The 16375-nt window shown below is 29.3% G+C and overlaps 1 protein-coding gene across 2 annotated transcripts; it reads right to left on the reverse strand.

The window, feature by feature from the left end:
- Positions 1-1251: 1251 nt before the first annotated feature.
- Positions 1252-3869, reverse strand: LOC124419124 (mitogen-activated protein kinase kinase kinase 7-like). Of its 2 annotated transcripts, none has more exons than XM_046947529.1 (7): positions 3246-3869; positions 2890-3189; positions 2329-2826; positions 2145-2264; positions 1968-2010; positions 1630-1898; positions 1252-1566 (listed from the first exon to the last, which is right to left on the reverse strand). In XM_046947529.1, the coding sequence occupies exons 1-7, from the start codon at positions 3411-3413 to the stop codon at positions 1384-1386; spliced, it is 1581 nt and encodes a 526-aa protein (XP_046803485.1). In that variant the 5' UTR covers positions 3414-3869; the 3' UTR covers positions 1252-1383. The 2 variants fall into 2 exon arrangements, with proteins under 2 accessions (XP_046803485.1, XP_046803484.1); XM_046947528.1 differs by having other exon boundaries at positions 2064-2264; positions 3246-3868.
- Positions 3870-16375: the final 12506 nt, after the last annotated feature.

Raw genomic sequence — 16375 nt, forward strand, 5'->3', positions numbered from 1 at the left:
AACTTTAGGAATTTAGTTCCAGTTCTGCAAAATTTAGTAAAATCTTTAAAATAGCGGCGTAAATATTGTCTGTACAAAAACTGCAATATCTTAAAAACTAGAGCTAACCGAATAATTTAATAATGATTTTTGAACTCAGCGTATGGAAATACATATAATAAGCTATTTTTATTTAAAAGGCACGCAAAATAGTTCTATTTTGTTGACTTGTGTTATCCTTTGATTACACGCTCGCTTACAAAGAGGTACTTAAGTAACCATACAATGTTACTTAGTGCTTCGAACGAAAAAATTTATAATTTAGAAATTCATCTGCTCCGGAAAATTTTAGCACTAACATATTAATTTGCCCTTCCACATATTCCATAGAAGGGTTTCAGTCCGGATTTTTAACCCAAAAAGAACTCATCAGTTGTTTTACGGGTTTTCGATATGGTCATTCACCTTTATAAATTTTTCACAAAATGCAGAGGGTTACAACGGGTTTTTATGCGTTTTTATCTCCCTGGTGCCATTCAGGCAGCAGAACCTTTATTATTTGTCTATAAAACCACATTTGTTTATAAAACCACATCTTCCCTTATCGGTGAGCAACAGATTAAGCGGTTTTATATCGATGTACAATAGGCTTAGGTTTCATGACATGCATGTATCCCTTAATTCGAATCAGAGATTAATCTAGTAAAATAAATTGACATGCAAACATGATTCTCTGGATTTGTTTTTATATCTTACACCACCATAATGGGGAGGGTATTATGCGTTTGTTTTGATGTTTGTAACGCCCAAAAAGTTTGGTAATTTACCCAACTTATAGAGTACATATCGACTCAGTCGATTTAACTACATGTCAGTCAATCTGTCCGTCTGTCTGTGTGTCCATGTAAAGCTTTGAACACGGTGCAGGTCGCAATTTTTAAGATAATTTGATGAAATTCGAACAAGTTTTTTGACCCAAGGAAATAGTTTATTATTTCGCTTAGCCTCCTTAAAACCGTACCACTCGAAGAGAAAATTGGCAAAACCTAGTTTTATAGAAGTTTAAGTTACACTACATATTTTTATAATAAAAGTGCTTCATTTGACCTTTATCTTCATACAAACTCCTCTTCAGAAAATAAAAATGGAGGTCTAAATTTACTTTTAAACACGATTAAATTCTGCATAAATACCTTTGAAGGAGACGTAAATTCCTCTATCAAAAGGTACGAAAATCTCGTTTGGTCAACAATAAGTTGAAATATTCCCGAATTACGGAAGAAAAGCAAATTAAATGCTTTATTATCTTAATACAATCTAAATTCTTAACTGGTGTAGGATATCATATGGTCGGCCATAACCGACTATACATTCATACTTATTATTTACGAGTTTTTGAGGTTCTTAAATATATTCATTTAAAAATGTAATCTTTTTTTCTTTTTCAGCCGTTACGTTATTATCAGAAATAAGCACCCAACTATCAGTTGAATCAATACTACATTGATTTGCATATTCTTCAACTTTAGGTTTTTCGTTCATTATTTGGGTACTTTTTAAGTAATTATAAAGTTCCAATAATCTTTCCTAAAATTAAGAAAAAAAAAATATATTAATTTTAAATAATTTTTTTACTTTTGTGAGTTTTACTTTTTCCCTTAATTTCTGCAATAATTCGTTCATTTCGTTTTTCTCTTCAGGCGTCATTTTAAGCGTTTCCGTTTCACAGTAGTTTTCGGCAAAATATAATTTCGTTTCTAGTATTAAATATTCTTCGGCTAAACGTTTATGTTCTTCATAGATTTCTTGTGACTCCTGATTATCTTGTATGGGTAGTTCAGGTTGTAAGCCCGGATCCAACATTTCATGCCATGTTTCGGAATCGTTATCATTGGTGTTTAGCTTGAAATTGGGTATTTCTATTTGTGATTATAATTTAAATTTGTATTTCTTTGATTTTTGCTTAATTTTAAAAGTTTGCAGTTTACCATTAGTTGCAGTCAAACTACTATCCGTAAGATCCGCCGGATTCTGAAATTTGAAAAACAATTTATTTAAAGTTTTAAAAAATCTTACTAATTAACTTCTTTATTTGAGAAATTCTCTTCAAAAGAGTCTTTATAGATCTTTTGAGTAGAAGGACCATAATAATGTTCTTCGTGTACATTGTAGCAAGCAGAGATAAGTGAAGCATTAGATCTGGTTAATGGTGAATTCATAAAAGGATTGCTATTGTAAGAGTCTAAAGAATATTCTTCATCTATCGACTCATTGTCACTAACAATCTATAGAAAAACATTATACATATATTAGTTTATGATTTCTTCTGGTTTATATACACATAAAAACCTGCTGATTACTAAATTCATAATTTAAGGGTTCATCTGCTCCCGGAAATGCTTGCATTAATATATTCATTTTATCTACCACACATTGCATAGAGGGTCTTAATTCTGGTGTTTTAGCCCAACATGAATTCATTAATTGTTTTATGGGTTCTGGTAGATCGCTTATTGGTGGTGGTCGTTCTCCTTTGTGTATTTTCCATAAAATGCAAAATGCATTATCGAAATCTTTAAAGGGTTTTTCCCGAGCTATTATCTCCCACAACACAATGCCCCAACTGAATACATCACATTTTTCAGTATACTTAGAACCCTCAAATACTTCTGGTGCCATCCAGGCTGCAGAACCACTATTATTAGTCATGATGGTCACAAGATCGGTAACTGTACCAAAATCACATATTTTTAGATATCTTCCCCTATCGGCAAGCAAAAGATTGAGCGGTTTCAAATCCCGATGTACTAGAGGTTTCGGCTTCATAGCATGCATATAGGCAACGGCCTAGGAGTAAAAACATATATAATTTTCTTAAAGTCTATTGAAAGTAATTGAATTTTTATTTACCTCTGCACATTGACGTGCCCAACTCATGGCATGAGCCATTGAATAGTATGGCTTAACATTACCATGTAAAAATTGATGCAATGAACCACCTTCGGCATATTCCATGATTATATAATTTGAATTTTGATTGGCAGATATGCCAAACAAAGCAATAATATTGGGATGCTTAACCCTTGACAGTTGTTTTATTTCTCTTACGATGGGCTTTTCTTCACTCTTATGATCAAATTCCTTAACGGCCACATAAAAATTACGCCAAACCGCCTTGTAGACCACACCGAAAGTACCACGACCCACTTTCTGCAAAGGCATTAGTTAAAAGTTAATAACGAACAACAATGTCTATTAAAAAAAACCTCTCGGAAAGAAATTTCCCAAAAATCAACATATGGACATATAATATTTGAGCCATCACCGGTTTCGAAATCAATGTTGATTGTAGGCGACATAGAAGGATCAGTTCTGGTACCAGCCTTTTCTGATGTTGAAGACGCATTATAATAAGCAGAACTTATCGAAGACATTTGTTAATCCTCTAATTAAGCCTCTAATGACACCGAAATTTTATAATATTACAGGTAACTTAAAATTGTATTCCACCTAATTCTCAATTAATTTTTGTAATATTTTTTTTAATTCTTTAATATTTTTTCTTTTTTATTTTAATAAATACTTTTTGTTGCTGCTTTATCATTAGCTATTATTGGTGTAGTAGTTCTTTCTATTGTTTAATATACAATTTGTATCGTATTGTTTATTACTTTATTAAATAGTTATTTACGTTTAATTATTTATAGTTGATAAACATATTTATTTTTAATTGTTTTGTTTAGATTGTATTGTTGATTTTTCACTGAGTTTTTATTTTTTTACCGCAATGATCGTTGCTTCTCCGATGAGATCAAACTAACGTCTGGTATTTGTTTTTACAATATGTCTGCTGTCAAACAATTGACAGTCCTTGTCAGTGGTTTGAGCGAATTCGTAACTTGTGTATTCGCTGTATTTCCTGTTTTGTATTTAAAATTTTATGAAAAAATGTATATTTATATAAAGGGTTAATTTTCTACGAAAATTTCTTATAAGTAAGGTTAGTTTGATATTGAGAATGGGCCATAGACCTCAGACAAGTCAGCGAGATGTTCGACACACATAAGTTTTATATATACTTTATACCAAATTTTATGAACATGAGTCCATAATTCACTCTACACTCTCCCAGCAAAATCTTTACATACCCGTTAAGTAGGCAAGTAATATTTGGAGAAAAGTGTAAGTAGTTACTTTTTGGGTGAATAACTACTTATTTTCGTTCGTCGATGACCAAAAAATAACTAGTTACAAATCTGCTTACCCGACTTTTCCGCAATTAAAACTGGGTTTATAGTTATTTTTCGTGTTTGTTATTCTATTCTCTTACTCAATGCCCCAAATAAAAATATCTGGAATGGTTTTCACACAAATGTAAATATAAACATTTCTTGAAAAAACTTCCAAAATCGTCTACGGTTAGAAACACTAACTAATTCCTTAATAGACATACGCTATAGATAATTGACTACAAATTCCATTCAAAAAAATTTATTTATTTTATTGATAACGAAAACTTATTACCAAGTAATGTACGAAATAACTACACATCTTACAATACTCATTATCAAAATCTAAAAATATTTTACTGGGCTATATAAAAACCCCTCAGAAAATTAGTCTAATGCTCGTTATTGTAAAGTGATGAAATACAAGATATTGTGCGAATCCAAAATATCTCTACCAAATGTTATGGTGATCGGTCCACAATTATCCTACTTTTATATATATAATATTTTCGTAGCGCGGAGTGTGTCGATAACTCACACTATCCCTTGTATAAATCCCTTTTAGATTTACTTTAACGTTATTAATAGTATATAAAAATGCGAATAGAGCGATAATATACAATGTAAACAAGTTTTATATGAACCAAAATCAATTTAAAAAATGTTATGAGGATCGGTCCTACACCTTATGTAAGGTCTTCTTAAAAAATTTACTGAGGAGGTTTAAGAAAACACATTTACATTAAAAATAAATATCGGTTCATATATATTATTAGGCGCATATAAGACCCCCTTTATAAAATTACACTTAAGCAAAACAAATAAGTATTATACGAGACCTTTCTATTAAATTTTACGACGTCAGTTCATACTTGATCCTACCGCTCACGGCTTACGTGTTGTTGGTGGAATATACATATCAGGTACGTCACAGCCGAATACAACACTTTCACTTGTTTTAAAATAAATTTGAATGTATTGTCGGGCATGGCCGACCCTATGTCGGTGGAGGAATTTACGTCGGATAAAAAAGTATTATTAGTGTTTATAATCGAATTTTGACCTTCAAGTCATTTTCAGAACGGGAGTTTGTATGGGGACTAGGGGCAAATGACCGATCTATAAAACTAAGTTTTGCTGTCTTTTCTTATCCATGTAAACCTGTGCCAGCCAGCCAGACGGACGGAGATATCTTAATCGATTCTGAAAACGATTCTAAGCCGATTGGTATACTTTAAGGTGGGTATAGGACGAATATATTTGTATGTTACAAAAATCAGCACAAACCCTAACCGCAAAAGTGGTGAAAAATTTGGAAAAAATCATAAAAACCTCTAAAAAGAACCCTTTTACCCATTGATCGAGCTAATTTAATATTGAGGTTAGGGTCAATATTTTTGAGTACTCTTTAATATGCTGTATACAAATTTACTTTATATTCTATCAATTATTTAAAAATTTCTATTTACCTTGTCATTATACTTAAAAGGAAAGTAGATTTTTATATAAAAAAAATTTGAAACAATCATATTGTTATTAGTAAATGTAAGAGTATAAAGAATAAAAGGGTTAAAGATAAAATATGCTCTCTAACCGTCTACTTAAATTAAACAAAAATATCCTTTTATCTTTTATACGCACATGTAAAGATATTCATGTGAAATACTTTAGTTTTAGTGTTTGTGTGTGTGTGTATGGGTGAGTATGCGTTTTGGTAAATATTTTCCTTTTAGCAGAGATGGACGACTTTAAATGCAAATAATACAATGAACTACAACAACAATAAAACAGAGTAATAACTGTAATAGTGAGCTAAAACAAGGACCCACATTAAAATTAAAACAAAGTTGTTGAAGTTTGTTTTTTTGTTTTGTTTTTGAAAATAAAACATATGGGTGACCTCTCAGACCTTTTTAGCATAAATGTGTGGGTGTACACACATATACATTTACATGTGAATTTACATACATATTATGTATTTGAATACATTACTTATATAAATACATATATGTATATGTATATACGTATGTGTAGAAAAAGATTTTAATGTATGCGAATAGTTGAAATAAAATAAAAAATTAGAATTGCGACCCACAAAAATAAATCTAAACTTTAAAATATTTTATTTATACTTATACTTACAGTGAGGGAGAAAATAAAGAAAACTTTACTTATTAAATAATTTAATATTATGAATTATTAAATTTCAATAGCAGTAAAGACACTAAATGTGTTAGTTTAGATTCTTTTTTTGTCACACACTGTATTTAAGAAGTCAGTGCAGACTATAACCCTGTAATCTTTAAATATACATTTTTCATTGCCATTAAAATTATTAAGTTTAAGAAGAAGCAAATAATTTTTAATAAAATTTCAATTAGGACCCATGTTAATATATCCCCGAAATCAGTTTAAACATTCATAAATAAAACATTTTTTATATATTTTGATTCTACTATTGACTAGCCGGTTAATACGTCAATTGACTCGACTGTTGACTAGTCTATAGACTCTTCCATTCACTAGTCTGTTGACCAGTTTGTTGACTGGTCTGTTGATCAATCTACTGACTATTTATTGACTTGTTTATTGATCTGGCCATTAACTAGCCTATATGATCAGTCTACTGACTAGCCAATGGACTAACCATTTTGAAAATAACGGGTAATTTTGATAAAATATTTTAATCAGGACCCCTTATTAATATCTGACCAAACTCCATTTAAACAGTCATAAAGAAAACAAATTTTGTAGATTTTGATTTTACTATTGACTAGCCAGGTTTATAAGTCTATTGACTCGCCGGTTGATTAGTCTATAAACTCTTTAATTCACTAGTCCGTTGACTAGTTTATTGACTACTCTATTTGATCAATCTACTGACTATTTATTGACTAGCCTATATGATCCGTCTACTGACTAGCCAATGGACCAAACATTTTGAAACTAACGGGTAATTTTGATAAAATATTTCAATTAGGACCCATATTAATATTTTGATCAATCTACAGACTATTTATTGAATAGTCTATTGATCAGTCCATTAACTAGCCTATGTGTTCAGACTAGCCATTTTAAAAACAACGGGTAGTTAACTATTATATGTATAATGTAAGTTTGGTATGAGTGTATTCAGGGATTGATGGTTGGTTGACTGACGACAAGAATGGATGAATAGATTATATTTTTACTTAAGTAAAACATGGTCATTGGCAATAAGCTCTTCATGCTACTTTAGTTGAACTTTAAAAAGTTTTTCTTTAAATATTAATGTATGTAAAAATATTTCTTTTAAATAATAAATTTAAAATTTTTTTAACAAAATTTTTCTGAAACTCAATATAGTTCCATAACTGGTGCTTTGGTGAAAGAAACCGTTTTTACTTATGAAATAGATCTATATCTTGCCTTTTAAGAAAATAAATTCCATTTTTAACACTATAAGCTTTAACTAAACTAAATACATTGTGAAATTTCTATCAGGTTGTCTATTCATTTTCGTCTGTCCATTAATTTATTACTACATTTACATTAAAAAACACATATGTATGTATGAGTATAACCTACCATTGCAGTAGATCTAGAATTCATATTTTAAATAAAATTCTTTATTTGCGTGCCCACATGCATAATGTATCAAACATGAATAACATCAATGGCGTGGAGTAGAAATGTAGAAACAGAACAAATAATCATACATTCAGCTTCCAGCTTTTATTTTTTAATGCTTTGGGTTTTAAAACAAAGAAAAGAAAGATTGTTTTTTTGTTTTACATATTCATGTATATCCTGCTCATCCTGTACTATTGCTTTTTAGTTTATTTTTTAACAAGAATTATCCTTTAACTGCAGCTTTACGATTGCAGCATTTTGTTTTGTATCCCAAATAAAAATCCATCTTTTCTTAAGAGTGGGGTTTCACTGAATCTCATGCTTCGCAGTTGTTTTTAGAGTAATCTTTGTTTTTGTAGCTCTGTTAACTAAAAATGAAAAAAAAGAAATAAAATAAAGATATTTAATGTATTTCTACTCTGTTTAATGTGTTGCCAGCAGACCTATAAAAGAATAATATTTGCATCATCATTATGTCTTCCGAAAATAAGTCAGTAAAATACTCAATTGGCTAGCCATAGACTAATTAATCAATGGATTGACTTTTTCTCGAAAACTATAAGAGAAATAGAAAAAACAAGCGAAAACTGTGATCAATTGTATTTCATACCAAAAACTTATTTTTTGAGTAAAAACATAAAAGTGCCTTTTTCTCAAAACAAAGTAAAAGCAAGCGAAACCTGTAATCACTTTTATTTCCTACCAAAAACTTATTTTTTTAATTAAAACATAAAAGTCAATTTTTCTCGAAAACTATAAGAGATACTGAAAAACAAGCGATATACTTTAATTTCATGCTAAAAACGAGTTTTTTTTAATTAAAACCTAAAAGTCCTTTTTCTTGAAAACTCGAAACGGCATGACAGACCTAACAGTTATCAGTTAATAGACTTATCGAGAAAGAGAATCAATGCAATTAACTAATTCTCTTTCTATATAAAAAATCACTCTTTTAATTCTCACATTGCTGCGTTGTTGTTATTTACTTTGCTTTCAGTTTTTCTTGTTCTCATTTAGTCTTATATGTCAGCTGCTTCAGCAGCAGAGTTAGCAGCTGAAAAAAAGGATATTTTCTGAAGGATATAAATGCATTTACATTATAACAAAATGTATTTTATTTGTAAACTTAATGTGTGTGAGTGTGATTATTTCTAAAGTAAAACTGTAAGTATGTTATACAAATTCATTTTCTGTTTCTTTTTATTTATATTTTTTTTTGCTCGCAATAAGTTTTTCCTGTCCTCGTGCTCATCTCCATATATGAATATTTTCAAATAAACATAAAACATCCAACATGTTTTTATTTTGTCTATATCCTTGCCACCCTTCTTTACATTATTATAGCCTTTGGTGTTGTATACAATACACAACTATAAAATGGACTTTGTTTTAGTGTGTCTGTGGACATTTTAAAGTTTCCTTTTTATTGTTGTTTGCAAAAAAATATAAAAAACTTTTCTGATTTAGAAAAAAAAAAACACTAAAACTTAAATGCAAATATGTTTGTTAAAAAACAAAGTTTTTCTTTGTCTTATTTTCAATACGAATGTATTAATTTTTATTGAAATTTAATCCATGTCCTTAATCCTAGTTGGCGAATAGAGAATAGAGGGGTGTATATGAAATATAGGATAAAAGGAAAGTATTTTTCTACATTTACACACGTTGTTTTAATCTTAAGAGATTTGCCAAATATGCAGATCTACTTAAATAACAAAACTTTTTCTTCAGTAGTTGTTAATGTTATAAATGTAAGTTTTTAATGTTTTATTAAAACTACCTTACTTATTTACATACATTTGTACATATTTCTGTAATGTAGGTATTATAACGAATTTATTTGGGTTTTTATATTGAAAAACATTTAAGGACTTTTTTTGTATAAGCCTACTTAATTTTTATTTTTATACTTTTTTATGAAATTACTGGCCTACGTAGGCTTTTATAATCTTGATATAAATAAAAATAAATAAATAAATAAATAAATAAATAAATAAATAAATAAATAAATAAATAAATAAATAAATAAATAAATAAATAAATGTAAGGTAAGCATTTGGAACTTCATCGCTTCATATGTTTCGGATTATGTTGTACACATCACACTTCTTAAGTAATACTTTTAAATTGGAGTGTCACAGAAATCTTCTAAACAAAGAATAACACAATTTTTTCTATGTCAATTAATTTAATTTTAACTAATTTATTTATTAAAATACATGTATGGCATTCTTTGGAATACAAGAGACATGACTTTTACAAAGTAGATTTTCTTACCTTTACAAATTGGCTCAATTGGAATTTTATGAAACATTCATTTAAATATTTGAGACGAGGTGGACGAAAACAGAACTACTGCATAAAAATTTTTAAAAAGAAAACGAACATACTCGACTATAGGATACCGTACATCAACATTCAGCATGTACTTAATGGGTTGAGTTATATAAGCAACTAGTTGTGTTCTAGTTCAGTTCTAGTTCTAGTTCAGTTCTAGTTCAGTTCTAGTTCAGTTCTAGTTCAGTTCTAGTTCAGTTCTAGTTCAGTTCTAGTTCAGTTCTAGTTCAGTTCTAGTTCAGTTCTAGTTCAGTTCTAGTTCAGTTCTAGTTCAGTTCTAGTTCAGTTCTAGTTCAGTTCTAGTTCAGTTCTAGTTCAGTTCTAGTTCAGTTCTAGTTCAGTTCTAGTTCAGTTCCAGTTCAGTTCTTGTTTAGTTCTAGTTCAATTCTAGTTCAGTTCCAGTTTAGTTCTTGTTTAGTTCTCGTTCACAAAAAGTAGATCTTATTCGATTTGCGTATGATGTTTGAAGATCAATTATTATATGCTTTACAAATTTAGCACAAACCCAATATCTAATAGTAGTGTTAACCTACATAAAAATGTTAATGTAGAGGTTTTTAATGGTTCGTAATTTTTTACCACCATATGCGTTCAATTGTGGACACATGCGAAAGTAATTTTTGAATCAAATACCCTTGGACAGACAAACACACACCCATTAACTTACCAAAACTTATATGCCAATATGTAGTTAAAAAAATGGAGCTTAATAATTGCTGTAAATATATGTGTGTCGTTGTTAAAAGTGCCTTTTTTACAATTTTGTATAGAATTTTCCCTTTTCTCCATTTTTTTTTTGATTTTGTAAGGATAATGTGTGTTTGTAAGGGTATTATAGCTTAAAAATTGTATTACACCTCAATAACAAAACCAATACATGAATATCATGACAACGATGATTGCGATTGTAACGATGATGTTTTCGCTACTGCTGTTGCGTCTGTTACTCGCTGCTGCTTTTGCTGCCTGTGATGCTGATGATGAGACTTACAAGGACATTGTCAATGTTGACCATTGACTAAATATATTCATTTGGTTTGTGTTTGAGTTTTATTGGTTGTTAAGAGAATTTGAAGTAATGAAATCATTTTCAAAATACGAAATTTACTTCTAAAGGATTTTATAGTTATAAAGGTATGTATTTTTATAAAATAAAATGAAATTTATTTTTAAATGTTAAAATTAAAAGAAATAGTAGTATACAGTAGCCATTATACAATTGAGTATTGAGAGCTGAAAACAAGAGTTAGTTTCCCATATAAACTAACGAACTATAAAAAAGTTACACTTTGAATGAACTTGTCTTATATTATTCTAAGTCTTACAGTCAGTTCTATTTAGTCAAACAAGTAATTTAGTCTTTCTTTTATACATTGAAGAATTCATTATTTTATATATTGTCCTCCCATATGGAACATTTTTTCGATTTTTTTCCTTACAACTTTGCTACGTCTCCTGGTAAGCATGTGTGACAAGTGATGCGTGTTTTGTTGTGGCACTCCTTAAGTGGTAAAATTTGTGTGTGTCCTTTTTTTGTTTTGTTGCTTCTTTTATTTCTAGAAATTTTTTTTTCAATAAATTTTTCGTCTCGTATTTTTTTATTACAATTCGTTTGCGAAATTTTCGTTCATGCTTAATTGAATGGGTCAGTATCGGTATCATTGTTGTCGTCAGCAGCAGCAGCATCGGTAAGTATCATTCAATGTGGAGTTCAATTAAGTTGGAGACCATTATAATGATGATGATAAAAGATACTTTGGGTTGTTATGGTTGTTATATTGGACGTATGTGTCCCTTTAGTTGTTTTTGCTGTTGATGTCCTTGTTAGAAATAACATGTGTTCAGTTGTAGTTGTTGTTTTTTGAGCATATTGTTATTCTGGCTATCGTTTTTATAAAACTTAAGTATCTATTGGATATTTATTTCAAATCAATTTTGCTGAACTTTAGCAATAAGTGTTTTTTATTTTTGTGAATTTTTTTCCTTTGTTTGTCCCTTAAAGTTATAAGTTTTGTGAAAAGAGGGTACAGTGGGGCCGGAGTAATATTATAAATATTTGTACTTGTAATATTTTAAAATGCTCAATAAGGTTTTTAAAGGGATGTGTACTACTTATGTACGTTAATTCTGAAGAAATATGTTACTAACTTGTCTAATATGTAATCTTCTTAATGGAATATGTATTTTGCCCTTGGAGGCAATATTGACCGATGTTAAGTATTTTTTCATGGCCCTTACTTGAAATTTGGTTTTCTCCAAAAATATTAAAAAACTCATTCAAATGCGAAAAAATGCACTGAGGTAATGGTGACATCACTAGCTCCAAGGTTTTTGTTTAAGAATCTGAAGTTAGTTAGGTAGTTAGTTAGTTAGTTATTTAGTTAGTTATTTAGTTAGTTATTTAGTTAGTTAGTTAGTTGGTTAGTTGTTGGTTGTGAATAAGCCCACTGTAAATTCACTTGCAGTTACCGTTGTAAGACAACACATTACATTTGACATTGGTCAGCCGTTTTTCGTAATAACATCATCTTGCCTTCTTGAGGGGCCACAATAAATTTAAAGGGAAATTAGCATTATTATCATTATTTCAGTCTCGAATATAAAAAAAACACAACAAGGCTGTAATAATGGTAATGATGTCCTTTTCATACATACATATACTCGTAAATAAACCTAAAAAACATTAAAAGGTACACGTAAGTACTACTAGTAGCATGAGTTCAGATGTTCGTCTAATAAAGGTATGCTGGTTTAGGTTTTCTCAAAAGTGAGGGGATGGGCAAAGTGACCTTAAATTTACTTCTTCTATTGAATAAACAGTAAAAAAGAAAATCATTATGAATTCAAAACACAAAATAGCGATAACTTTCATCGAAGTTGTATTTTTAGTTTATTCGTTTTATTTGCAAAGCAGCTTTTTTTTAACAAGCATTTTCGTTTTTTATGGACTCAACCAGAAACGTTTCTATTCTATATTGAAAATGTGACAAATTTAATAGACACTTCATGCGGAGTATTATAGAAGAGGGGGAAGCATTTAATATTTCTAAGTTATCCAAACTTATTTGTTGTAATGAAATATTTCCTTTATCACTCAACCCCACCCTCCTTTAGAAATAAATAAAAAGTGTAATAAATTGCAATGGTTTGTTTAACTGATGTCCAATCAATTGCAAACAAAACAAAAAATAAACTTTAAAGAAGTTTGTCTATATTTTGTTATTACAAGTAAACAATTTATTAGTGTTTTTTTCTAAGAACGGGGGTTTTGGGTAGTTCGTAAACAACCACCCCTTTTTAGATTTCCCTTTTTTGCAATACGTTTCATTTTTTTGCCTTTTTTGATATTTATTTGGCAAATTACTTAAGTCTATTAGTTGTATACAACAAGTACAATAATAGCAATAACAAAATATATTGTTGTTTTTCTTCTTTTGGAAGGGAATCTGTTTTTTTTGATCATTTGCAAAAAAACAAACCATAAAACGCGGTTACAGCTCCCATGTGTGTAATCTTTGATTCAGCTTTTGTTATGGAAAACAAAAACCAATACGAAATGTAAAATAAAGTCAGTAGTTGTAAATATTTCTTTAATATTGCAATGGGGTTGCAAGACTATGAATTTTGTATATTTCTATCGGTATTAAAGGCCTTTGTTGTTTAATGAATGAAATCTTTAAATTTTAAAATCAAATTTAAATTACAACTTTAATATTGATTTTGGTTGATATTTTTTAAGATATAAAAAGTATTAGACCGTTTTTAAAGCATGTTTTTTCATTATAGCGTTGGGAATAAAAACAAATTGTGATTTTTTTTATTTATTTGTCTGTTAAAAAATTTCGCTTTTTAAAGTACTTTTATTTTACCAAATATGCTTAAATACATATTTATAATTTTCACATACATATGTAATTCTATGAATAATTTCAACAATTACTCTCTTCCTTTATTAACTGGTTTTATTTCTATGACATCAATGTTTATTTATGGCCAATTAAAATATAACCTAAAAACACGCAATTTTCCAAAGCTGTTGTTGTTGCTGTATTTTTTGCATTTGTTTTCTAAAGTGGTAATGGCGACTCTTACGACAATATTCAAGTGTTACAAGTGTGGCCTAAAAGCAATTTTAATGGTTCCGTTTACAACACTTCTATTTTGTAACTGGGTTTTTTTGTTCTCTACATTTAACAAATTGTCAACTTTCTTTGTTCTCATTCTTTATTCGTTCATTTATTCAGTCTTATATTCTCTACCCTATACAGCCGGAAGTTCTAAATGAAAGAAGTGGACTAAAAAAAGAAGAAAACGTTATTTGTTGACACATGTTAAGTCTTGTTGTTTTTTTGAATTTTTTATTTGAAAATAGGGTTTAATTTCTTTTTATTGTTAAATCCTACTAAAAATATAACAATTATTTTTCATTTCTTTTTTTTTACGTAAAAGCCTTTATTGTTGTTGCTATAGTCTTTCATATTGTTCCACTTTATTTTAGAGCTTTGTTTCCTTTTTGCATGTAAATGTGTGTGTGTGTGCTTTTTTATTGTCGTTGTCATTGTTGTTTCCGAAGTTTTGTTGATTTTTCTTTTAATTGTTGCGGATTTGCATTCTGACACATTTGTCAACCTCAGCAACAATGACAAAAGGGTAACCAAAGTTTCGTATACCAGGTTATTTGCACAGTGTTAAATAAACATTGAATGGATAAAGCATACAGTACAATCACATAAACGAAAGATGTCTACATACATACATACATATGTATGTGAGTGTTAACCGGTCAAGTACGAATATTGGATATCGTATTCAAATAAGTTTTAATATGACAATACAACTGAATATAGACTAGACTTAAGACTGGACTATAGACTAGATCACAGATTTAATTTCAAAATAGATGGCAGACTAAACTATAGATTAGACTAGACTATAAACAAGACATTAAACTAGACTTTAAACTAGACTTTAAACTAGACTTTAGATTAGACTATAGACTAAACTATAGACTAGACTATAGACTAAACTATAGACTAGACTATAGACTAGACTATAGACTAGACTATAGACTAGACTATAGACTAGACTATAGACTAGACTATAGACTAGACTATAGACTAGACTATAGACTAGACTATAGACTAGACTATAGACTAGACTATAGACTAGACTATAGACTAGACTATAGACTAGACTGTAGACTAGACTGTAGACTAGACTATAGACTACACTATAGACTACACTATAGACTACACTATAGACTACACTATAGACTAGACTATAGACTAGACTATAGACTAAACTATAGACTAGACTGTAGACTAGACTATAGACTAGACTATAGACTAGACTATAGACTACACTATAGACTAGACTATAGGCTAGACTATGGACTAGACTATAGACTAGACTATAGACTAGACTATTTACAAGATTATAGACTATATTATAAACTAGACTATAGACGAGACTATAAACTCGATTATCCAATAATACAAAGTAAAATCGGTTGTTAAAATAACATTATAAGCATTAAAAACATTGATATATTTTTAAAATACCGTATCAGTGTAGGGTACAATAATGTGAACAGAAATGTGTAAGTATTTATCAAATGTGTATGGGATAGAGCCACCCACTACCGTAGCACTTATAAGCTAGAGACATGGCCCGGTTGTTTTTTTAACTCTTTGTTATTTTTTATACTTTAAGTTCTCAGGTGTTTTACCTACTTCTCGTATGTTAGAGATTTCATATTAAAAACTTTTTCATATCTATTCGTCATTTGTCATTGTCTTACAGAAAATCTGTACCTACAATTATACAAAAGTACAACATACATTTGTACATGTATGTATAAATGTTTATCTAGTAATTTTTCTCTTACGCCTCCCCCGTTTTTTGTCATTCTTGTCTTTTATTATTTTTATTATTATTTGTATGTTTTTAATATTAGTGTGACATGTGTCAAAACTACGCGTAATTTTTTGAGTTACATAAAATTAACCCTCTGTTTTACATTTCACACGTTGATTGAAAAAGTTTTCTTTCAACACACTCGTTTTGAAATGCTTGTGTTTGATTCTTATGTTTTAAGAATTTCGTATATGAGGGTTCATTTGTCAAGTAATTGAATTTTAATTGCAAACTTTTTATTGTGTGTCAAGTATCATTATTGTTCTTTAAGACAAAATTGTATTTTGTATTTTTTAAAAGAC

This window comes from Lucilia cuprina, chromosome 3, assembly GCF_022045245.1.
Source record: "Lucilia cuprina isolate Lc7/37 chromosome 3, ASM2204524v1, whole genome shotgun sequence".
NCBI classification, from domain to species: domain Eukaryota; kingdom Metazoa; phylum Arthropoda; class Insecta; order Diptera; family Calliphoridae; genus Lucilia; species Lucilia cuprina.

Coding starts and splice junctions, on each gene's coding strand:
- LOC124419124 (XM_046947528.1), bottom strand. CDS start 3,413: ATGTCTTCGATAAGTTCTGCTTATTATAATGCGTCTTCAACATCAGAA. Junction 3,190..3,245: donor GGGAAATTTCTTTCCGAGAG/GTTTTTTTTAAT, acceptor ATGCCTTTGCAG/AAAGTGGGTCGTGGTACTTT. Junction 2,827..2,889: donor GGGCACGTCAATGTGCAGAG/GTAAATAAAAAT, acceptor TTTTACTCCTAG/GCCGTTGCCTATATGCATGC.